Source organism: Myxocyprinus asiaticus, chromosome 6 (genome assembly GCF_019703515.2).
Source record: "Myxocyprinus asiaticus isolate MX2 ecotype Aquarium Trade chromosome 6, UBuf_Myxa_2, whole genome shotgun sequence".
NCBI classification, from domain to species: Eukaryota; Metazoa; Chordata; class Actinopteri; order Cypriniformes; family Catostomidae; genus Myxocyprinus; species Myxocyprinus asiaticus.
Window position 1 is genome coordinate 55,519,569 of NC_059349.1, and position 26,523 is coordinate 55,546,091.

The 26,523-nt window shown below is 37.1% G+C and overlaps 2 protein-coding genes across 4 annotated transcripts in view; one reads left to right on the forward strand and one right to left on the reverse strand.

The window, feature by feature from the left end:
* The window catches only part of LOC127443011 (receptor-type tyrosine-protein phosphatase mu-like), a 384,365-nt gene that overhangs the window by 320,480 nt on the left and 37,362 nt on the right, over window positions 1–26,523 (forward strand). For all 3 annotated transcript variants that reach the window (XM_051701475.1, XM_051701476.1, XM_051701477.1), the window contains 4 exons: window positions 1,819–2,033; window positions 11,826–11,913; window positions 12,380–12,456; window positions 19,982–20,018. In XM_051701475.1, the coding sequence (XP_051557435.1) occupies window positions 1,819–2,033; window positions 11,826–11,913; window positions 12,380–12,456; window positions 19,982–20,018 (417 nt within the window). The remainder of the gene's footprint in view (window positions 1–1,818; window positions 2,034–11,825; window positions 11,914–12,379; window positions 12,457–19,981; window positions 20,019–26,523) is intronic.
* The window catches only part of LOC127443052 (yjeF N-terminal domain-containing 3-like), a 479,510-nt gene that overhangs the window by 236,057 nt on the left and 216,930 nt on the right, over window positions 1–26,523 (reverse strand). The gene's annotated exons all lie outside the window — the stretch shown is intronic.

Consider the following 26,523-nt stretch of genomic DNA (forward strand, 5'->3'; position numbering starts at 1 on the left):
GTAAAATGTGTGTAAACGTAAACGCGATTTGAGAACGCGCCCCCGTTTACAATACCTCCACCATTTGAGAACCATTTGATTAGACAGTGTTGTTGTCTGGGCCTGGCCAGGCTGCTCAAACAAACAGAGCAATGTTTTATGCCATATTAATCTGGGATTAGGACATTTCTGATGACTCTTGTACGATGAACCATTCTGGTATTGTGTTGGGTCGCCCCTTGATGTAAAATCAGGGTGCTGGATTGAGATCCGCTGTCCTACAGTTCTCCAAGAAGCGATCTGAGCTGCATCTGTTTGCATTTCTTTTGAAATTCATTTTTCATTGTGATTTGAATCCCATGAACACCCCAAACCCCGATCGGAGCTGTGCTAGTGCTCTCTGGTGTATTGTTGCTTATACCCTGTCTCCTCTCTTTCTCTTCTCTTTCTCGCTGTCGCCCTCTCGCTGTCTCTCTCTTCTCACGTTTAACCTCTAATGTATCTGCTTAAAAAGTCCCCATTAATGGTAAGTTCATGAGCGTCAGAGGTTTGTGTTTCATCGGCCCCCGTGTCACCTCCCTCCATGTGTCTTTGGTTTGCATGGCAGTAGACACACAGGTTACAGCATCACACGTTGACCCCGCCCCCTCCGCCGCTTCACCTGTGGGTTTTGCGCTCATGTTTTTGTTTCTTTCGTTTGGATTTCTCGTCCTTTGGACATCTTGTGGCTTTGAACATCATCGTCATTGTGACATCACACGCCTGATCATTGCGATCATCACGCTTTGCTGTTGATTGACAGCACCCATTCCTCACACTGCCATGGGAAAATGAATTTCAGAAGCTGCGTGGCAGATTTCAGAGATAAACGGGACAGTGTAACGAACACAGGCCAAAATTAGACAGGAATGATGTTCTGACAAAACTGATATTTGATGAATGAAAGGGGCAGTCAATCTTTCCCTCCCTTCACATCCACTCATCTAAACCCTTCCTGCAACGTTGTGTCATGATCCATTCATTGCCAAAAAATATCAAAACTATAATGCACTATTTCTTTTACAGTGGTCACTTAGATGTTATATATATATATATATATATATATATATATATATATATATATATATATATATATATATATATATATATATATATGTGGTACCTTATTTAATAAGTTAAATAGAGGATTTGTATTGCAAATAATTATACATATTTTTGTCTTGTTTTAGGCATAAATTTAACGAGGTTTAGACTTAAAGCAAACATTAAAATAATGACTTTATAAATTAATAAAATTAACATTTCAGGGAGTATATGTTGATTTAAGTTTATTTTTCTTACTCGTATTGGCAAATTATTTTATTTTATTTTTGTTAGTTTGTTTTAAGCATTAATCTTAAAAAATTGTTGCATTTTATACACTCAACTCAACAATCAAATAGATTTTTGTAATGTTTAACAAAATAATAATACATCAAATATTTAGTGTTTTTTTTTATTTGATTTGATTAAAGATTACTCGATTCGATTTGATGGAATTTTGTAATGAAATTGAAATGCGTAATTCTTAAAAGAATTTTATGAGGGTCTTTGACAGAAACTAAAATAAATCTTGTTTTAAACTTTTAAGGATGTTTAGTTATTTTTACAGGAAAACAAGACAAAAGTAGTGATTTACAAAATGATTTCATGCAGTTTACATTTAAATTCAAAAAGATAGTCTACTTTATTTCACCTGGAAATCACTGTAAAAGGAAGTGTTAACTACTGATATCTTTACATGCAATACAAAGCGACTTGCTGGCCTCACTTTGTTTGTTTTGTTTCTGATTTTACCAGACGAAACCCAAACGTTGACCAGCGACACCAGCAGCCTCGTTCAGTCGCACACACACACACACTCCTCGCACACACACTCGCTGCGCAAACGCGAGGCCGTCGATGTACCCTATCAGACGGGACAGCTGCATCCCGCCATCCGCGTGGCCGACCTCCTGCAACACATCACGCAGATGAAATGCGCCGAGGGCTACGGCTTTAAAGAAGAGTACGAGGTAAGACCGCATCTTACCCATCATGAAATACTCATCATCATCTTCAACTTTTGTTTCGTTCTTCACTGTTTGTCTGCTGTTTTGTTTGTCTCACTTGCATCGTTTCTCATAGACTTGATGTTTTGGCCTTGAATTCCTTCTTTTGTTCTGATTTTCGTGTAGTGTATGTACTGTAGTGTGCACTGAATGTAGTGGCCTACTCACAGGGACACAGAGCATGTTCACAGCAGTAGAGTTTCACACCAGCGTTCAGTCGTCTCTGAATGAGTATAACACTCACCTGCACTAATCACAGCAGCACATCACAACACACTGAGTCTTAAACTAAACCAGTGAAGACTACCACAATACATGTTCCTCTCTTCTCAACTCTTCTTTTCTCTTCTCTTTTCTCATATCTTCTCCTCTCATCTGTTCTAGTCTTTTCTCATCTCTTCTCTTTTTCATCTCTTCTGGTCTTGTCTTTTCTCTTTTCTTCTTTTCTGGTCTCATCTTCTCACTTTTCATCTCTTCTAGTCTCTACATGTCTCATCTCGTCTTTTCTCTTCTCACCTTGTTTGTTCTCTTCTCGTCTCTTCTCTCCTCTCATTCTCATCTCATCTATTCTATTCTTGTCTTTTCTCTTCTCACATCTTATCTTCTCATTCTCATCTCTTCTCTTCTCATCTCATCTATTCTATTCTTGTCTTTTCTCTTCTCACATCTTCTCATCTCGTTTCATCTATTCTATTCTTGTCTTTTCTCTTCTCACATCATCTCATCTCATCTATTCTCTTCTCATCTCATCTATTCTCTTCTTGTCTTTTCTCTTCTCATTCTCATCTCTTCTCATCTCATCTCATCTATTCTCTTCTTGTCTTTTCTCTTCTCATTCTCATCTCTTCTCTTCTCATCTCATCTATTCTATTCTTGTCTTTTCTCTTCTCACATCTTCTCATCTCATTTCATCTATTCTCTTCTTGTCTTTTCTCTTCTCACATCTACTCATCTCGTCTCATCTCATCTATTCTCTTCTTGTTTTTTCTCTTCTCCCATCTTCTCATCTCATCTATTCTCTTCTCATCTCATCTATTCTCTTCTTGTCTTTTCTCTTCTCACATCTTCTCATCTCATCTCATCTATTCTCTTCTCTTCTCATCTATTCTCTTCTTGTCTTTTCTCTTCTCACATCTTCTCGTCTCGTCTCATCTCATCTATTCTCTTCTTGTCTTTTCTCTTCTCACATCTTCTCATCTCATCTCATCTATTCTCTTCTCTTCTCATCTATTCTCTTCTTGTCTTTTCTCTTCTCACATCTTCTCGTCTCATCTCATCTATTCTCTTCTTGTCTTTTCTCTTCTCACATCTTCTCGTCTCGTCTCATCTATTCTCTTGTCTTTTCTCTCCTCACATCTTCTCATCTCGTCTCATCTCATCTATTCTCTTCTTGTCTTTTCTCTTCTCACATCTCGTCTCGTCTCATCTCATCTATTCTCTTCTTGTCTTTTCTCTTCTCACATCTTCTCATCTCATCTATTCTCTTCTTGTCTTTTCTCACATCTTCTCATTCTCATCTCTTCTCATCTATTCTCTTCTTGTCTTTTCTCTTCTCACATCTTCTCAGCTCATCTCATCTCATCTATTCTCTTCTTGTCTTTTCTCTTCTCACATCTTCTCAGCTCATCTATTCTCTTCTCATCTCATCTATTCTCTTCTTGTCTTTTCTCTTCTCACATCTTCTCATCTCATCTCATCTATTCTCTTCTTGTCTTTTCTCTTCTCATTCTCATCTCTTCTCTTCTCATCTCATCTATTCTATTCTTGTCTTTTCTCTTCTCACATCTTATCTTCTCATTCTCATCTCTTCTCTTCTCATCTCATCTATTCTATTCTTGTCTTTTCTCTTCTCACATCTTCTCATCTCATTTCATCTATTCTCTTCTTGTCTTTTCTCTTCTCACATCTACTCATCTCGTCTCATCTCATCTATTCTCTTCTTGTTTTTTCTCTTCTCACATCTTCTCATCTCATCTATTCTCTTCTCATCTCATCTATTCTCTTCTTGTCTTTTCTCTTCTCACATCTTCTCATCTCATCTATTCTCTTCTCTTCTCATCTATTCTCTTCTTGTCTTTTCTCTTCTCACATCTTCTCGTCTCGTCTCATCTCATCTATTCTCTTCTTGTCTTTTCTCTTCTCACATCTTCTCGTCTCGTCTCATCTATTCTCTTGTCTTTTCTCTCCTCACATCTTCTCATCTCGTCTCATCTCATCTATTCTCTTCTTGTCTTTTCTCTTCTCACATCTCGTCTCGTCTCATCTCATCTATTCTCTTCTTGTCTTTTCTCTTCTCACATCTTCTCATCTCATCTATTCTCTTCTTGTCTTTTCTCACATCTTCTCATTCTCATCTCTTCTCATCTATTCTCTTCTTGTCTTTTCTCTTCTCACATCTTCTCAGCTCATCTCATCTCATCTATTCTCTTCTTGTCTTTTCTCTTCTCACATCTTCTCAGCTCATCTCATCTCATCTATTCTCTTCTTGTCTTTTCTCTTCTCACATCTTCTCGTCTCGTCTCATCTCATCTATTCTCTTCTTGTCTTTTCTCTTCTCACATCTTCTCAGCTCATCTCATCTCATCTATTCTCTTCTTGTCTTTTCTCTTCTCACATCTTCTCATCTCATCTCGTCTCATCTGTTCTCTTCTTGTCTTTTCTCTTCTCACATCTTCTCGTCTCGTCTCATCTCATCTATTCTATTCTTGTCTTTTCTCTTCTCACATCTTCTCGTCTCATCTCATCTATTCTCTTCTTGTCTTTTCTCTTCTCACATCTCGTCTCGTCTCATCTATTCTATTCTTTTCTCTTCTCACATCTTCTCGTCTCATCTCATCTATTCTCTTCTTGTCTTTTCTCTTCTCACATCTTCTCGTCTCGTCTCATCACATCTATTCTCTTCTTGTCTTTTCTCTTCTCACATCTCGTCTCATCTCATCTATTCTCTTCTTGTCTTTTCTCTTCTCACATCTTATCTTCTCATTCTCATCTCTTCTCTTCTCATCTCATCTATTCTCTTCTTGTCTTTTCTCTTCTCACATCTTCTCAGCTCATCTCATCTCATCTATTCTCTTCTTGTCTTTTCTCTTCTTACATCTTCTCATCTCAACTCTTCATCATCTCAACCCATCTCTTTTCTCTGGTTTCTCCCCTCTTTTAGTCTCTTCTTGTTTTATATTTCTTGTCTCTTCTCTTCTTTTCTGGTCTCTTCTCATATTTTTTCTCTTCTCTTCTAGTTTCTCCTCATATCATCTCATCTGCTCTCCTCTCATCTCCTCATTTTTTGTCTTCTCAACTCGTCTCGTCTTATTTTTTTCTTTCTGGTCTCTTCTCATCTTTTCTCTCTTCTCTTCTAGTTTCTCCTCATCTCTTCTCATCTTCTCTCATCTCTTCATCTTTTGTCTTCTCATCTCTTCCTCTCTCCTCTTGTCTATTCTCTTCTCGTCTCTCCTCTCTTTTCTTCTAGTCTCTTCTCGTTTTGTCTTTCTTTTTCTCATTTCTTCTCTTCTGGTCTCTCTTCTCATCTCTTCTATTTTTCGTCTCTTCTGATCTCATGATTTCACCTCATCTCTTCACGTCTCATCTAGTCTTATCTTCTTGCCTTGTATTTTTTCATCTCGTCTCTTCTCTCCTCTCATCTTTTCTCATTCTCTTCTCATTCTCATCTCGTCTCATCACATCTGTTCTCTTCTTGTCTTTTCTCATCTCTTCTCATCTCTTCTCTCCTCTCATTCTCGTCTCATCTGTTCTCTTGTCTTATGCTCTCATCTCAAACCATCTCTTATCTTGTCTCTTCTCGTTTCTCCTCTCTTCTCTTTTCATTTTGTCTTTCTCTTTCTCGTCTCTTTTAATCTCATTAATCTCTTCTCATCTTTTCATCTTTTTTCTTCTCGTCTCGTCTCATCTCATCTCAACCCATCTCTTCTCCTCTCTTCTCGTCTGTTCTTTTCTCATCTGTTCTCTTCTTGTCTCATCTCATCTCTCCTCTCATCTGTTCTCTTATCTTATGTTCTCATCTCAAACCATCTCTTATCTTGTCTCTTCTCGTTTCTCCTCTCTTCTCGTCTGTTCTCTTCTTGTCTCATCTCTCCTCTCTTTTCTTCTCGTCTCTTCTTGTTTTGTCTTTCTTTTTTTCTCGTATCTGCTCTTCTCATCTCTTCTGGTCTTTTCTCTTCTCGTCTCTTCTCTCTCATTCTTGTCTCATCTCATCTGTTCTCTTGTCTGTTCTCTTTCATCTCTTCTCATCTCGACTCTCTTGTCTCTTCTTGTTTTGTCTCTCATCTGTTCTTTTCTTGTCTTTTCTCTCTTTTCTTCTAGTTTCTCCTCATCTCTTCTCCTCCTTTTCATCTTTTGTCTTCTCATCTTATCTCATCTCAACCAATTTCATCTCTTCTCTTCTCATCTCTTCTCCTCCCATCTCTTCTGTTGTCATCTTTTCTCTTTTCCTATCATTCTCACCTCTCCTCATTCTCTCCTCTGTGTTAATCAGTGATTAAGTCTCTCAGTGTAGTTAATAATGTACGGTGTGAGCTTGTGAACTGTCTGTTGTTGGCACACACAAGGGTTTATGAGCTCTACATGTCCTGCAGCTCTGCTCTATTATAAATGAAGATGTCACAGCACAAAGATAATCTCCATACACAGAACACACACTTGCACACGCAAACACACACGTGGCCTTTATAAAAGCCTCCTGGGTTTCAACAGCCACAAGCCGTATAATAAATCATATGCGTACGCTGAGACTACATGCTGTACTTTTATTCTGACCTATTTGTTTGTGTTAGTGGTTGATGCTGAAGTTTACAGTGGTTTTGTCCCCTCAAATCTGTTCACTTACACACTGTGTCTCTCTCTGACCTCTCCTGTACGTTATCTGTGGAGCAGATCAATGAGGTAAGCTCTCGTTCATTTGGTTCATTTGTAACTCTAGAAATGTTGACGCTGTCAAGCGCACAGCGCAGCTTGTTTTATCTTGTGCTGAGATACATTGTATTATGGCTTTGGGAACATAAACAGTAGCTGTAGATGTGTTTTGAGCTGTATGTAGAATGTGTTTTCTTTTGAAAGCATTTGACAGTGCACACATAAAAACAATGAAAGCCCCAATAACAGACAACATTGGCCATTTTCTTCAGTTTTCAGTGTGCCATACACATCGTGCCTGTGAAATGCTTTCTGTCCTGTTTTAACTGAGAATCTGACACACTGCAGAATGGTCCAGCATGCCGTTGCTAATATGCATTGAGATGTACAGGACTGACAGTATCAATGTGTTCTGTTATACTGTATGAACTTGACAATATGTGTTTTGTCCCACTTTTAAGCTTTTATTCCTTGTTTGTTTGTCACTTTAGGTTTATTGTCCTGCTTTTATCCATGCTACATTGACTCACGTTCCTCCATATTTTCACCTTTTTTGGAAGTTTCAGAAATTTTACCAAATGCAGTTTTGCTAGCTTTGACATTACATGGACTTAATTTCTCCTGAAACAGAGAAACAATCAAAGTTTTGTATGCAAACTTGTAATTACATCAGTAACATTCACCCACCGAGAATAGTACCACCTCAAATGGATGATGTAGATGCTTTACAACTGAATTAACCCTCATTTTTGCCGAAGTGCGTAAAAAAAAAAAATGCAAGCTTCACGTTTCTGCTTTTAACTCTCAAGTTCACTTGCCCCATAGACTTCCATTATAAGTGCATTACTTTAAACATGTTTATAGTTCACTTTTACAATCTGTGTGACAAGTTGAAATAATTTTCTGGTCTAATCAACAGTATGCCACATTCAATAGAAGCGAACAGGGAATATTCCTTTAATCTCTCAGTGTGAACACATGCCCCGCGGGGAACATCAGCTTATGTCAGTCAGTTTTTGAGATTTCTATGAACACATCTTGAAATAAAAAGCATTGCTGTTTTGATGTTTGTCTGAAGAGAAGTTGTGTCAACATGTTATCATGATACAGATCACTATATCATTTCTGATTAATTGTTTTAAAATCATTTTTATGGGAAATCTGCAAGTCGATGAATGAAGTGCTAAATAAGAAATATAAAAAAGATATTTCACAACTTTTAACATGCCAATCATTTAGATCCATTAGATATGAAATATAATTAGTACGTTTTCCTGTGTGAATTCACTATAATAATAATTATTCTGATTCAGTGTCTCAGTGGAGTCACATGATTTAATTTCTCTAGTTCTGTTCAAGCATTATTTTTTAATTCATGTCGAAATTGTTCTTTGTCTCCAATAAATCAATGTGTTTTGAAGGGGAAGAACTCTTCAAGAGACATGCTCTGTATTCCCAGAGAAAGTATTTAATTAAAACACGTTCTGCTTTGTTTAAAAATATAAAAGTTTATATAGGAAAAGAGACACATTTGAAGTTCATACCCTCATGTCTTATAAGCATAAGTCTTATATGACTTGGTTTCCTCTATAATCACTGCAAACCATTTTTTGTGGGGGGGGGTTGAGAGCAGCAACTTTATTTTATTTATTTTTGTATTTATTTATTTATTTAATTAATTTTTTTGTGACTCTTGACATGCCCATGTACACTTAATATAATCACTAGGGCTGTCAGTCAGTTCAAATATTTAATCAAATTAATTACATGGTGTGTCGATTAATTAATGGAATTAATTGCAATTAATCACATATGTAAATATTTGCTGAGAAAGCCCCTCAAATAATAATACTTCAATATATAATGATTAAATAATTATAAATAGTTATATTTAAATAATTACAAATAACACACACACACACACACACACACATACATATATATATATATATATATATATATATATATATATATATATATAATAAAAATTAAAAATTAAGATAATTAGAATTTATTAAATGTATTACACCTGCGTCAGACGAACGCTTTTGGACATCAAGCTGAGTTTTGAACGCAAGATCGCGTCCTCATGTTGTGTTTTCTGCTCAAGGGTTGTTTGTTCTCTGTATAAGCTGCTCGTTGCCTATACAGCGATTTTCACTTACTGCCCCCTGGAGAAAACAGGTGGTACTACAAGCTTGAATTGCTCAGGAACATTCCTTACTACAGTCCGGGGACTTGATTAATTCCGTTAATTATTTTTTAATCGTACCGAATTAATGTTAAATCAACAGCCCTAGTAATTACCCACCAAAAATTGCATCAAAATTAGGCAGTGCACTTTTAATTTAGCACCTAATGCATTTTCATCCTAACTCACAACATGAAGTTAAAGGTGAGGTGTGTGAATTCTACTATAGCAGCACCAGAATTGCAAAGTTAACGACAGAAATGGCATTTTCAGTTTCACGCCATTGGTTGAGCCAGACGTTTTTTTTCAGAAGCAAACAGATTGTAATTCCATGTGTGGTGCAGAAATTACACATTCAACATTAACTGTTTATTTTAAGAGCTCGTCAGTTAAACTGACATTATATTTGGTACCTTCATTGATGATGGCGACAAGGAAAAGGAAAGGTGATGCAGAAGTCTCACACTGTTTACTATAGAATTGCAGCCTGTTGCATCTTTAGTGGTTTAAATGCAACCTTTATCTGATAGAGATAGTTCACCCAAAGCCATCTCAGATGTGTATGACTTTCTTTCATCTACAGAACACAAATGAAGATTTTTAGAAGAATATTTCATCTCTGTAGGTTCATACAATGCAAGTGAATGGTGACTAGAACTTTGAAGCTCCAAAAAGCACATCAAATTAATCCATTCAAGTTTTTTTCTGTTTCTCACCCACACCTATCATATCACTTCTGAAGACATGGATTAAACCACTGGATAACTTTTATGCTGCCTTTATGTGCTTTTTGGAGCTTCAAAGTTCTGGTCACCATTCACTTGCATCATATGGACCTACAGAGCTGAAATATTCTTCTAAAAATCTTCATTTGTGTTCTGCAGAAGAAAGTAAGTCACACATCTGATGAGAAATTTTCATTTTTGGGTGAACTGTCCCTTTAAATTGAGCATATCTGCTCTAAAAATCTCAGAATACTTTGAATGAATTCTCTGAGACTTTCTTCATTACGAGATGCACATCATCATCTTTATCTTCTGATTGGAAGACACATAATGTGCTTAAATGAAATAAGGCTGCTCAGATGATTCAAAGCTTTCCTTTTTAGTATTTAAGGAAAGTCAGCTAACTTGGTTTAACAGAAACACGTGAAGATTTCATTGAGACGTGCCTGAGTGAATGATTTTATTGTGCAGCTGAATAGAATTTACTTGAACTCAAATAGTCGCTGTTAGAATAGAATACCATAGAGACTTGAGGGTGGACGCTATATGTGTAGGGGAACATATACATGCACAAACACAACAGAATCATCTAAAAGTCTGTAAGTAAAAATATGTTCACATGTTTGTCTTTAATGGTGAACTACAGGCAGTTTTTTGGCATTCTGTCAGGCCCAGAGCTCCTCGAGCGACAGTCCAGACATCAGTGAATATTTCCATCAAACACAGATTAAACGGCTCGTGTTATTCTCATGTGAAACACGCTTCTGTCTCCGCTTACAGAATACACACGCTGGCAGCATTAAAGCAAATTCCCATCAGTCTAATGTCCTGGTCATTAAAGTGAGGAATAAGACACACTCTGTGCATTTCACCTGTATGCTGTACGTGATATTTAATGACCGAGTTTTCAAGTGATCCGGTTTTGCATTTCATATAATCAGCATGAGTTCTGATTGAGTTATCATGTTTAATAAAGTCTGTCACACATAAACAGATGTTCAAGAAATGCTAATTATAAAATGACTTTCTACATCCTTAAACATCCTTAAAGCAAGATAAATGCATGCGAGAAGCAGAATGATGTGGTTTATGCTTAAAACAAGAAAAAACGATTTGCCACTAGAATAAAAAAAATAAATTAAAAAAAATCATTTTTTTTTCTTACCTTTTTTAGTTTTCTTGTTATAAGCAAAAACGTTACTAAATTTTGTTGGATTTTTTCTGAAAACAGCACAATATATATATATATATATATATTTCCTGGAAAACAAGACACGAATACTCAGTAAAAATATATTTTTTGCAGTATAATCATATTTTTTTATTGTAGAAAAAATATCTATAAAATACAAGTCTTGTTTTCAGAGAATATTTCTTGAATCAAGTTTATATTTCTTACCCTTAAATTGCTTATTTCTTATTTTAAGCATAAATCTAACAAAATTGAATGAAGTTTTTGCTTAATGCAAGAAAAATCTAATTAATTCAAGGTATGTTCTCTGAAAATAAGTCTTAATGTAATGCAGTTTTGGATCTTGTTATTAGAATGTTTAGATATTTTAACTGAAAAACAAGTAAAAAAAAACTGATAAAGAAAATCATTTTTGCAGTAACGATTCTCGTCCCTAAACAGCGTTGAATGTTTTTGTCATGATGATTAAACTCTTGCTGTCGTAAATGCTGGGACGTTGCATTGAAAACAGTGTGACAATCGATAAGCATTTGTGAAATGAGTCTGCGTTTATTTTATCGTTCCGTTCACAGGTGAAGGACGACACACCAGACACGTTGAAGGGGAGTTCAGGCCTTCTTCATGAGCTGTTTCTTCAAATAATCTAACTAACACACTTCCTCTCTAACAGAACTGAACAACTGAAGATTATGTGCTTGAATATTTTAAAACGTTCACACAAGACTCCTCTCATATGCCCTTTGTCTCTCTCTCTCTCTCTCTCTCTCTCTCTCTCTCTCTAGAGTTTTTTTGAGGGTCAGTCTGCGCCGTGGGACTCCGCCAAGAAGGATGAGAATCGAATGAAGAATCGCTATGGAAACATCATCGCATGTGAGTATTGTGCATGAATGCAAACACTTCTAGTTACTCAAACTTAATGCGTTGTTCAATTTCAAAATGCAATTCACTAAGCTATTCACATTGCACGAAGCAGTCGTTGTGCACATGCATCAAACGTGTGTGCGTGTAATGTGCGAATTATAAAATTTACGTCATGCACGCCGTGCGCCAGACGTTTCGGCAATATGTTGTTTTGCGCACCACTGCTTCTGCCTAAACAAGAATACGATTCTAGTACACGCTGCGGCCTGAAACACATTTATAAAGATGAAAAGAGATCTGTTATCTTGATGCATGCAACATGAGGCCAGTTGTGTTGTGTCACAGTTGTATATTGTATACAGACACTGAGATGTATTTTGATGCTCATATAGATTAACAACAGCATCAACCCAAAGACAAGATAAACAGTGTATTAGTGTGCGAGACTAATGACTGTCTGTGTCTCTCTCTGTAGATGATCACTCGCGCGTGCGACTGCAGAATCTGGACGGCGAGCAGAACTCTGATTACATTAATGCAAATTACGTTGATGTGAGTACAGCGGATATTTCTTTCTCGCAAAGGTCATTGTGCAACCCAACACACACACACACACACACACATTTAATATCAGTATATGATACATGATCGCATAAACCAGACACATACTTCATCTTTATTATTATTTATTTACACAGTTTAGAATAATACTATCGTCATCAGAACTATGAAATAATATAAATGGAAGTATGTGGATTATGTAGTGACCAGACAAATGTTACACAAATGAAAATGTTCTCATAACAAAACCCGCTTGCAGTGTTCATTTTCACGCAGTTTTTTATTTATTTGATTTTTTATTTAGTTTTAATTTTTGTCTTTTGATGAAAGATTCCTTTAAATTTAGTCAACATGTCAACATGTCATATTCAATCATTTTAGTTGGTTTTACTCTAACAAAAATAGTGTTACATTTAGTGACAAAAATATATTCTAGTTGTTGATAATGTGCAGAATGACAAGAACGTATATCAAACTGTAACAGACAAAATTTTTACCAAATATTTATATATTTTGAAAAATGTATAAACAACTTGCACTTAATTAAAAATGTATCAAACATATTTAAAACATGTTAGCACCATGCTAAATTATGCTTGCAACATGCTAGCAAAACCTAGATGTATGTTAAAACATGCTAGCAATGCCTAGATGTATGCTACAATATGCCTGCAACATGCTAAAAATGCCTAGCTACATACTAAAACATGCTAGCAACACCTAGAGACATGTTAGCAATGCCTAGCTACATGCTAAAACATGCTAGCAACACCTAGAGACATGTTAGCAATGCCTAGCTACATGTTAAAACATGCTAGCAACACCTAGAGACATATTAGCAATGCCTAGCTACATGCTAGCAACACCTAGAGACATATTAGCAATGCCTAGCTACATGCTAAAACATGTTAGCATTGTCTAGATTAATGCTAAAACATGCTAACAACATATTAAAATATGCTAGCAACACCTAGCTACATGCTAATACATGTTAGAAATTCCTAGCAACATGTTAGCAGTATGCTAGCAATGCATAGCTACATGTTTACTAATGATAGCATTGCCTAGCTTGATGTTAAAATGTGCTAGCAACATGCTTGCAACATGCTAACAATGCCTAGCTACATGCTAAAACATGTTAGCAACACCTAGCGACATGCTGGCAGTGCCTAGCTACATGTTAAAACATGTTAGCATTGTCTAGATTAATGCTAAAACATGCTAACAACATATTAAAACATGTTAGCAACAGCTAGAGACATGCTAGCAATGCCTAGCTACATGCAAAAACATGTTAGCATTGTCTAGATTAATGTTAAAACATGCTAACAACATATTAAAACATGCTAGCAACACCTAGCTACATGCTAATACATGCTAGAAAGTCCTTGCAAAATGTTAGCAGAATGCTAGCAATGCATAGCTACATGTTTACTAATGTTAGCATTGCCTAGCTTGATGTTAAAATATGCTAGCAACATGTTAAAACATGCTTGCAACATGCTAACAATGCCTAGCTTAATGCTAAAACATGCTAGCAATGCCTAGCTATATCTCTGCACCAGAGCATCCTACAGACATGGGGGTGGCCTTTTTCAACTTGGGGCAGTTGGTGGGACATTGTGGTGATGCGTTTTGCCACTGCAAGCACCACTCACATTTTCTTCAGGAGAAAACTGAGCTCCTGACATAAATGCATATTATGAATATATTGAAGTATGAGCACTTTCTTTCAATTAGACAGTTTAGGATATTGTGTTACACGTTGTGTGTTTTTATGGAAACTGTATCACTATATTTAAGTTCATCTGCCCATTGTCTTCACTGTCTGTGCAGATGTAAGTTGTAATATGACGTTTTAGTTTTGAATATAACTTATTAATGTCACATATATAGGATGTGTTTGAGTGAGGTAATTAACCCGATAGTAAAATATTTTCGTCTACAGTATGTTTTAACTAAAACTGTTTGATTATCTCATGATGCATCTTTTTTTGTCTCGTCTTTGTTATCATTGAAAAAATCAAAGTCAAAAAAACATTTTCGTTAGATTAACACTGGCCGCAAGGCTTTCTTTCGTCAGTGCAACACAGAAGGAAATGTTAGGCAGAATGTTAGCCTCAGTCACCATTACTTTCATTAATTTTTTATTTTTTTTAGACAATGAAAGTGATTGTTGTCTGAGGTTGTCGGTCCCTAAAATTCTATCTTACATCTCCTTTTGTGTCTCGTAGAATATTCTGTCCTAGTGCTTTTAGCCAATCAGTGATTTGTAATTGATGTGTAACTCTTTCTGTACATGAGAGAGCCACATGACACTAATGTTTACAACCAGGTGAACGTAACGGTCTGTTCTGCTGTCTCTTATAACAGCGTCATTTGTCAGCTCTGGTTATTAGCACAGTTTAAGGGGCTTCCTCAATTCTTGATGCATAATGCAGCACAGGCCACTTTACAAATGCACACACGTGAATTATTTACCATCTCTCTGAGGGTTTATTTCACTTTACGTTTGGGATACTTAAGTGAAGTTCTTCTCGTAGCTCATAGTCATTATTATATAAGAGTATATGCAATGTGGAGTAGTGGTGGCGTAGTGGGCTAAAGCACAGAACTGGTAAGCAGAAGGTTGCTGGTTTGATCCCCACAGCCACCACCATTGTGTCCTTGAGCAAGGCACTTAACTCCAGGTTGCTCCAGGGGGATTGTCCCTGTAATAAGGGCACTGTAAATCGCTTTGGATAAAAGCGTCTGCCAAATGCATAAATGTAAATATGCATATTGAAGATGCTCGTTACTGAAAGGGATTTGCTGCTGCAGTACGCGGCTCATTTCTGAAGTACTTAGCCGTGCCGCGCGCTGACAACTGAATGAATGGATCACGTTCTGTCTTTTCTTCTTCAAAAGCCTTTTAACCATTCCCTCTATCCCTCCCTCCATAAATTCGCTCTTCGGCTGCTGCTAAATATATTTCTGTTTTATCACATTTGTCTTCATTTGTTCACTGCTCGCCTGCGAGTCTTTGTCTTGCCTCTTTTTTACAGATGGATCCATTGAGTGTGTGTGTGTGTGTGTGTGTGTCCAATAGAGGGTCGCTAAAGTGTGTCATATAGGACTAATTCCTAAAAATGACTGCAGTGTTTGTGAGCCTCCTAATGGCTTGTGTTCAATCCATCACAACTTACTGTACAGATACAAAAACCAGATAAATATTATAATATGTGTGTGTTTGTGTGTATACTAAGTTTACATTATTGGATATAATTTATAATTATATATTCAGATGAATTCTATTAAACAGGGCCGTATCAGAGACATTATAAAGGGATGAGATGGCCCATTTGTTTACATGTGACTGAGAGAAATTGTGACACTAAATATTGCAACTGTAGACTCGCCTTATAGTTTAACGAGCCAATCACCTTTTTGATAGAACATTGTTTGTTTACTCCAAAGTCCATATGCGCATTAGCTGGACCAGCCTGAAAAATAGTGATTTTTGGATGATTTATGCTAAAGAAGCACATTATATGATGCCATTGATGTCAGATTTTATTAATGATTTGAAATATGTAATTTAATTGTAATCTTGAGCAACAGTTTTGACAATATCAGTCTTTTCTCCCTTTATGGTTTATTTCCCTTTATGGAGTATTTCATCATCTTTGCGCCATGTTACATTGTTTTTTGGCTCATTTTAATTGGGATCATCAACATCCCTGCTAACAATTTTTGGTTCCCTGAACTTTCCCAGAACATACATTTTTACGGTATGTTTTTGATCAGCCAGGAATGTTCTTTTTAGGTTTGCATAACGTTCCCCTATCGCTCCCCTAACCTCAGTTTCATCATATTCCCAGCTAACAATCTGGTTCCCACAACATTCTGGGAACATTAATTTTTGGTTCCTGGAATGTTACCGGAACAGACATTCTAACGTTCTCTACCGGGAGAATTTTCTTACAGAAATAGAATGTTCTTTTTAGGTTTGCAGAACTTTACCTTAATGTTCCCTTAACGTTCTGTTAATGTTCCCCTAACCTCAATTTCATCATATTCCCAACTAACAATTTGGTTCCCAGAACATTCTGGGAATGTTAGTTTTTGGTTCCTAGAACGTTACCGGAACAGACATTCTAACGTTCTCTACCGGGAGAATTTTCTTACAGAAATAGAATGTTCTTTTTAGGTTTGCAGAACTTTCCCCTAATGTTCCCTTAACGTTCTGTTAACGTTCCCCTAACCTCAATTTCATCATATTCCCAGCTAACAATTTGGTTCCCAGAACGTTATGGGAATGTTAGTTTTTGGTTCCCAGAACGTTCCCGGCACAGATATTCTAACATTCTCTCTTGGTTTGCCAGGAAAGTTTTTTTACGGAAATAGAACGTTCCCTGTAGGTTTGGAGAACGCTGGTACTGGAGCCTATCCCAGCTATCATTGTTGTCTCAACTTCACTGAAACGTTTATGAAAAATAATCAAATGATATTTATAAATTATTTTCAAAAATGTGAATGAAAAAATACATAAAAATAGCCATTATACAACATATTGTATAAGTTATTTTTAGGTTGTTGTAAAAAAAAAAAAAAAATCCTGCCTGCAATGATCTGGGAATATTAGTTTATGGTTATAAAAATAAAACCTAAAAATAACCATTAGGGAATGTTCTGTGTAGGTTCTTATTAGGTTGTTACACAAAAACCTCCCTGCAACATTCTGGGAACATTAGTTTATGGTTTCAAAAAATAGAACTTAAAGAGAACGTTTCTAGAATGTTAGGAATTGGTTCCCAAAAAAATAACCAAATGAGAACCAGATGCTAACATTTGGGGAATGTTCTGTGTTTGCTGGGATTGCCGTAAGTAACAAAATGCCATTTTCCATATTTAGTTTATGTTTTATTAAGCAATAAGCAAAAACAGAGCAATCATACATATATGTTTTTTATGTTTCTTTCCCGTGCCTGCCACAAGCAAATAAACCATAACACATTATTGGCTAAATCAAACTATTGACGCAATTAATATTTAAATGTTCCTAATTATCAGTCAGTAATATATTGTGCAGGCCTAATATGTTTATGTATATTTTAAATGGCCTCTGTTATGATTGACTAACCTCTGTACTGGTGTAGTTCACACTGTTGTTCTTTAGGACGGAGTTGCTGAATACAGAAAACAGTAGGTTTTGATGATGTTGAATATGTTGGGTTCCCGCAGGTCCTTGGAAAGTCTTAAAATGTCTTAAATCCAGTTTCCCAAATGTAAGGCCATAAAAAGAGATTTTGTTTCCTTTATCAGTTTGTGTGAGCAGCTGGGAGCACGAACATTTCAAAATAAGAGTCCCATTGTATTTTGGGCTTGTCTATAGTTAAAAGTCCCGTGTTACACACCAAATGTTTTTCGAAGTATTTTGGTTTCACAATACACCACGCAAAATGATTGACAGTACTCTCATAGGATTGTAGTTGCAGTGAATTATTGAGGTTTAATGCCATTTTTATGCCATGTAGCTCATAACAGTTGTCAGTTGAGGGCGCTATTTTGCTGCTGTTGTGTTTGACAACCGTTTCTGCTCGATGTTGAAGCTCATTTGGTATCTCTGGAGGGCGGGGTTTTGGAACGAGGGGGCGTGGCTAATCCAACAGCTCCGCTTGTGGAAATTCTAGAACGGCTAAAATCGCTTACAGCACCTTTAAGTTGTTAATTCTGTGACACTACTTGAATTAAAGATGAGTCTTTATATATTGTTCATTAGCTAAATGTTCCCGTTAGATTGTATGCAAGTGTGTATGATGCATGATCAACGTTTGTTAATTTCCATCAAGTCAAACATGTTATCCTTTACTCAAATTGGCTCAATAATGAATGTTCATCAGAATAATTGTTCTGTTTATATTTGCAGTCCCTAAATGCAAGTAATGTTCAGTAAAGATTTTGAATCTTCTTATGTGCATTATTTAGTTCCGCACAATGCATCACGCATTTATTTTTGTATGATTTGTTTGAGCCAGTGCATGTACAACCTGGTGTATTTTTGCATTGCTTAGGCTAATGTATATAGGCTATATTCCTGAATAGTGCAAATTGTCCCTCCATTTACATTTGTGTCTTCTGCGTATTTTGTAAAATAACGATCGTTCCAAAATAATCAAATCGAATTGTGACCAAATTTCAGATATATTTTAAGCCTATATTTGGATACATTAACAGAGTAATACATTGATAAAAGTGGCATTACTTGATAAGTCATTATAACATAAGTAAAAATGTTATTAGAGCTAAAAAAGAAATGAATGCAATGTCACGTAATTGTGCTTCAGTTCTTGCACACCCTGTTTTAACCAGTTAACCAACTTAATTAACCAATCATCGCCTTTCTTCCAACACCTTATGTGTAAGTGGGCGGTTCTTGACCAGAATAAACCTCAGTGTGTACCAGAGTTTATTTTCAATAAATGCTCTTTTTTTAAACTGAGGAGGAAGTTTATAGTTCTGAAAGTTACAGTATGTTTTCAAATCAAAGGATCAAGAAAACCCCTTTAATGTTCAGAAAGACGTTCATGTCATTTCATTTACAGTCTCATGTGGTCTTTGACACGTTTATTAGGAGAAACACGCTGAAGCCTCATACAGGTGGAGATAGAGAGCAAGACGAGCGCTCGTTAATTTCTCGCTGTGCCCGTTTTAATGGGTTTGAGACGTCAGTGAGCACATGAAAGAACAAACAAATCACTGTTCAGCACTCACTGATAAAACCAGTCGACAGACGAGAGAAAGAGAGCGAGTCTTTTGTCTTTTACGTTGTTAAATTGAAAACATTACAGATAACACAGAACACAAGGCTGAGCACTATTCTTTCATCTGCTGAGGGAGAAACGGCCTCCATCAGGACTAATAATGTTTAACATAACTACACATACATTCACACGAGGGCTGGGCCAATGACATTATATATATATTCAGTACATCAACATGGCTATTTTTCTTACTAAATTGCAACTGTTCTTGTATCCATTTTTTTATTATTGTTATTAGGGTCATTCTCTGAAAACATTGACTTTCCGAGGGCCTGTGTATCTCAGTGAGTATTGACGCTGACTATCACCCCTGGAGTCGTGAGTTCGAATCCAGGGTGTGCTGAGTGACTCCAGCCAGGTCTCCTAAGCAACCAAATTGGCCCGGTTGCTAGGGAGGGTAGAGTCACATGGGGTAACCTCCTTGTGGTCGCTATAATGTGTTTTTGCAGTTTAGATTTTATAAATGTTCTTTTGGACTGTGCATTGACTTCTGAAAGTAGGATATAGTTGCAATGGCGTTTGCAACGGCAACATCATGGGTTTGTTTCTGAGGAAACACATACTGATATAATGTATACACTTCAGTAGATTGTAAGTTGCTTTAGATCAAAGCTTCTGCCAAATGCAAAGTGTTAACTGCACAGTACGTATCTTTTTTTAACTCAATCTGTTTTTTGGAGCTCTTCAAAGTGATTCTCTCTCTCTTGTTTCAGGGCTATCACAGGCCGAATCACTACATCGCTACACAAGGTAAGAGTGAGCTCTGACATCATTTCCTGTGTGTTTGTAGAGACAGATGTCCAGAGTCCACGGGGTCTTATTTAGTTAGATTGGGTGTGTGTGTGTGTGAGCAATTATTCAGGTCTGGCTGAGGTGGGCGGCTCACAGGTGGAATACAAAATAAATTAATTAACACACGTGTGTTTGTCACTCTCCTAATCTGGCCTGTCGAGAGCCATCGGTCATAGCGCTGATGACCTCATGGGTTAAACCTGATAAATGCCTGTGTGTGTGAGTGACTGTGTGTGAGTCCGTTTGTGTTAGTGTGTGTGTGTGTGTGTGTGTGTGTGTGTGTGAGTGACTGTGAGTGAGTGTGTGTGAGTGAGTGTGTGTGTGAGTGAGTCAGTGTGTGAGTGAGTGAGTGAGTGAGTGAGTGTGTGTGTGAGTGAGTGTGAGTGTGTGTGTGTGTGTGAGTGAGTCAGTGTGTGAGTGAGTGAGTGAGTGAGTGAGTGAGTGTGTGTGAGTGAATGAGTGTGAGTGAGTGAGTGTGAGTGAGTGTGTGTGTGAGTGTATGTGTGCGAGTGTGTGCGTACATGTGTGTGAGTGAGTCAGTGTGTGTGTGTGAGTGAGTGTGTGTGTGTGAGTGAGTGTGTGTGTTTGTAAGTGTGTGTGAGTGAGTGTGTGTGAGTGAGTGTGTGTGAGTGAGTGTGTGTGAGTGTGTGTGTGTGAGTCAGTGTGTGTGAGTGAGTCAGTGTGTGTGTGTGTGTTTGCGTGTGAGTGAGAGAGTGTGTGTGCGTGTGCGTGTGTGCGAGTGTGTGTGCGTGCGTGTGTGCGAGTGTGTGCGTGTGTGCGCGCGTGTGTGTGAGTGTGCGTGTGTGCGACTGCGAGTGTGTGTGAGTCAGTGTGTGTGAGTCAGTGTGTTTGAATGAGTCAGTGTGTGTGTGTGAGTCTGTGTGTGTGTGTGTGTGTGTGTGTGTGAGTGAGTGTGTGTGTGTGAGTCAGTGTGTGAGTGTGTGTGTGTGAGTGAGTGTGTGTGTGTGAGTCAGTGTGTGAGTGTGTGTGTGTGAGTGAGTCAGTGTGTTTGAGTGAGTCAGTGTGTTTGAGTGAGTCAGTGTGTGTGTGTGTGTGTGTGTGTGTGTGTGTGAGTGAGTGAGTGTGTGTGTGAGAGTCAGTGTGTGAGTGTGTGTGTGTGAGTGAGTGTGTGTGTGTGAGTCAGTGTGTGAGTGTGTGTGTGTGAGTGAGTCAGTGTGAGCATTGAAACACACACACACACACTCACACAAACACTCCATACACACACACACACACACACACACCGACTCACACACACACACACACACACTTACACACACACACGAGGGCCTGGTGTGTCTCACTGCATACTAAAACATAGATCACTCTCTCTTCAAATGTCTCTTTCAATCGCAATTTTAATTTTTTTAATTTCAGTGTACTTTATTGTTATGATAGTTTTACATACAGTATTGAAAAATCTATTTATTTTATAGCTTTATAAGTGTATGTTTGAGTTTGAAACTATATACTGTATATAATAAATATATATAATATTTACAAATATATATTCAGATTTACATGTATATATTTGGATTTACAACTACATTTACGAATATATATATTCAGATAGTACATATTGAAATAATATTTATAAGTATTTCCTATTTGGTGGCTTTAGTATAACATTGAATCCCAGAGTTCATCATTCAGTCTGAGTGTCGGTGTTGTTGTTCTGGTTCAGTTCTGCAGGTTCTTTCAGGGTTTGTTTCAGTGTGTGAGCGCCTCAGGCTCATCTTTATTTCCATCTTTCATTCACAACATCATTAAATGTGTCGCATCTTTAAATGTGAGACAGTAACATTCGAGGTTTAACGAATGCAAAGCACTAAAAGTCTTCATAAAGGGTTCGATTCATTTAGAAGATGCAACTACAATCCATACGGCCAACACAAAGCTGAAAGGAAGTGGACATGTGGAGATTTTCCAGTTAGGGTGCCCAAAACACCAGAGCCAGAGAGAAGACATCGGTATTCTCTGAGAGCTGCAGTATATACATAATTTATCATCTTCATTCTGAACTCGTTATGAGAGACAGACAGACAGGAGTGAATCAGGGGAACAGAATCGGTCCTGAGTGGAGCGCCGGGGTCGAGGTGTGAGAGAAACAGGGACTGATGGGAGATTTTTACCTCTGTGTGCTTGTGAGAGAATAATGTATGAACACTGTCACTGTTAGAGATCTGACAGGATAAAAGAGCTTCACTTTACACAATGAGAACAAAAACTTCCTCTTCTAGTGGATCGGACACACGTCACCGATGTAACTGGCTAGTGCTCAATTCAAAGCAGGGTTATTATAGTTTTGGATTTTTAATTTACTGTTTATTTCTATTTTATACTCAATTTGTCATTACAATTTAGTTTAGTTGTCTGTTAGCTTTAGTTTTCATTTGAGTATTTTTATGGCTGCCAAATCTGCACATTTAAAAGTCATTACATTTCTCAGGACAGTCTTGTGTTACTTCTATCCAGTGGTATTTTCATGTTAAATGTGGATTGTGAATGTTGCACATTTTATAATATAGGGTGAATGTGGGTAAAGTGACAAAGGACATTTAAGCTTGATCCTCCATTCGTATTTCCTTAGACGATTATAAATCATTGCTAAACTAATATTGGGGAGTAAACCCTTAAAGGGACAGTTCACCCAAAAATGTAAATTCTGTCATCATTTACTCACCCTCATGCCATCCCGGATGTGTGTGACTTTCTTTTTCTGCAGAACACAAATGAAGATTTTTACAAGAATATTTCAGCTCTGTGGGTCCATACAATGCAAGTGAATGGTGACCAGAACTTTGAAGTTCCAAAAAGCACATAAAAGCAGCATAAAAGTAATCCATAAGACTCCAGTGGTTTAATCCATGTCTTCAGAAGTGATATGATAGATGTGGCTGAGAAACAGATAAATATTTATGGCCTTTTTACTGCAAATTTTTACATCAGCAGTCTCCTTAGCAATCATGATTTTGCTCAATAAGACCATTATATTTCCCAGCGCCATCTAGCGCTCTGCAAGCTCTACTAGGAAGTGTAATCGAGCTTGAAATCATGACCGGTCCTGTAGACTGCAATTGCAAGATGTGTAGTGAAAAATGAGCAACATTTTGGTCTGTTCTCACCCAAAGCAGATTACTTCAGAAGACATGGATTAAACCAATTATGGATTACTTTTATGCTGCCTTTATGTGCTTTTTGGTGCTTCAAAGTTCTGGTGACCATTCACTTGCATTGTATGGACCTACAGAGCTGAAATATTCCTCTAAAAGTCTTCATTTGTGTTCTGCAGAAGAAAGAAAGTCATACACATCTGGGATGACATGAGGGTGAGTAAATGATGAGACTTTTGATTTTTGGGTGAACTGTCCCTTTATCTTTTTGAGATTTAAAATTGATGATTTTACTTTGGGATGTGTGGCAGAGCTCGTTTCATGGTAAAGAAAATGACAGAAATCTGAGGTTATAAAAAAGTAAAGGTTAACTTAATGTTATGATGTGAAAGGAAATATACAAATTAATTCTAAATACTTGATATTTCCTAGAGAATATTTTTTCCACTGTCCCACTTTACCAGTAATGCATAAAACAAATCTGTGATTTGGTCAAAAGAGGGTCTTCAAAAGTTCTACTTCCTAGTATTGAATGTTTCTTCATTTATATTAAGTATGAGCACGTTCAAGGATTAAATCAGGCAAAAATGAAAATTCTGTCATCATTTACTCACGCTCATGTTGTTTTAAAGCCGTATGACTTTCTGTCTTCTGTAAAGCACAAAAAAAGATGTTTAGCAGAAAGTTAACGCCTCTCTTTTCCATACGATGAAAGCATTTTGTGATCAGGGGATGTCAAACTCCAAAAAATGACACTTTAAAAGCATCACTAAAGTATTCCATATGACTTGTGTTATATAATCCAAGCCTTCTGAAGTCACCAATGCTAGAAGCCAGAGCTTTCAAATCTCATTCACAATTGAGTGCAACAGTCTGGTTTTGGAAGTAAAAATCCCATTCATTTTCTCCATAAGGGAATTGATTATTAATGATAACTTATAAACCTTTAATGACAGATGAATCGTGAGCTCTGAGGTTGTTAATCAATGGTATATGCAATTATTATAAACTTCATTTATGAAAAATCATGAATTCCTGGTGAAGAACTACACTACCCATAATCCTGAAGAGAAATCCACCAATCAGAGAATCACTCTGCAGCTCCGCCCACTCCCATGATGCACTGTGAATGAAGCAATCGAGTCTTGTATATTGGTATATATCTGAATATCTTGCAATAAACTTAAAATAGATTGTTTCTATACTTATAAGCTACAACTATAAATCGTTAGTTTTATACTTTTCCTTCGTTTTTAAGGTGATTGCATCATTCGCAATGCTTCATGGGATTGTAGTTCATTCCCTCATTAAAGAGGCGAGGGCGTCGTCTGGGAAGAGAGTAAGTGGTAAGGGTTCTCACCTGAGGTGAATTGCTGGTAATTGCTGTGTAATCTGTGTTCACAGTGAGAGACGGGGAAATAAAAGGGGCTAGTGCTCAGAGTGTGCAGAAAGAGCCCAGCTGAGAAGCTTGTTTGTGTGTTGCCCGCTGCTTCCTAAAAATTTATGTCCACATATGTGGACAGCAGGACTAAGTTGTGAAATTTTAAATATAGAAAGTCCTGTTTTTGGGACGTTACAGACATTACATCATAAATTAGCATAATTAATTCTGATTCAAAGTGATGTCCAGCATCATCCAATCACTGTCAATCATGTTAAAATAAAATGATACATTATAAATTCTGAATCTATGTACTGATTATCATTGTCACATGTCTGTCAAACATGTTGAGTGATCCAAACATCATCTGCAGCCTGAAACTGAACTTTTGATCAGATTTTAGGAGTGAATGCACTTAACTGCATAGAGAGCTATAGGATGCTCCCTTGCTCCCTATTTAGTGAACGACTTAACCTCCAGTGTGCTGTCTGTCTGCACTGGTCTCAGAACAGTTTGAAATGCACCTTATTTTCATCCTAACTCCATATAAAGCCTCTGAAAGCAACAAGAATTGACCCATTTATTCTCAATGTGATAATACACAGTAAATATAGGAATGCATTTATTAATGTTAATGAATAGAACCGTATTGCACAGTGATAACATAATAAAATATAACAAAATGTATATTAAAATGTAGTGAAATGACCCACAGATGAGTTGAAAGTTATTCAAAGTAACTAACATGTTTTTTCATCTTTTGAGGAAATGTAGTGCCAGTGTCCACATATGTGGACATCATGTTTATCAGGGCGCTGATGCGCTAAAAATGAACAGATTTTTTAAAGCGGCATATCAAACGAAACTAGAGACTCTACTCTTTACAAGCAAACAAGTTTCAGTGAAAAAAACGTACCAGAGGCACTTTTGTTGGCTCTGCGCCCATAGGAGCGCTTCACGGAAATCGACGTCATGCTGTTGTGTCACGTGACTCGGTGCAGCAGAAGTTTAACCCTTAAATAACAGTAAAGAGTCTTGTGAACAGTATTCAGTCGGTTTTTATTCATTTCAATTATGCATTGCGAATAGAGAAGCCAAAATACAACGTCCACACGTGTGTACTCGGGGTCGCATAAAGTTAAAGACATAAGTACCCAGTCTTGTACCTTTCTCTTTTTGTCAAATACTTTTATTCATCAAGTGAAAGTTTATATTGTTGGTTGGTTTGATTCATGAACCCTTTATTGAAGGATTTTTTGAAATGACAATGAAATAAATGGGAAATATGATTCCAGAACTGAGACAGCATTCTGACATGCCATATTTGAATAGCAACTTTTGTGTCCGTTCCTAATGTAAGACTTCAGAAGACTATAGCGCTTCAGTCATGTGGACTACTTTTATGGTGTTTTTGTTGCTTGACATCCACTAGTCACTGTATGCTTTCATTATATGGAAAAGAGCAGCGTGAACATTCTTTCTTGGAACATAGAAAGAGATACCCCATAAACTTACACTGAAAGAGGGACTCAGTAGCAACCACATAACAACAGCCCAGTATCAGTGAGACCAGCTACACCCACATTGTCTTCAGAAAATGTACAAATCTAGTTGTTTCTTTTTAGTTCACCTCAAATCCACCTCCATGTTTCTCGACGGATTTTGCAGTGTTATAATTTAAAACGGATGAACGTGTGAGTGTGTGTGTGTGTGTGTGTGAGTGTCACTAACATGTAAAATTAATGAGCACAGAGATGAAACTTAGTGTCTATCAGTGGATTTTATACAGTATTGTGCTGGTTATAGGAGATTTCTGCCGCTCACACACATATCAGATGAAATAGAGGGTTTCTAGAAATGACTGTCAGCAGTTCTTGACAGCTGAAGTTTGTGAGCAGTTTTTACCTCTTTTGGCAGAATTTTCAGACTTTTCAGCATAAAGTTTATCTTTTGTTTTTTGCTGAAACTT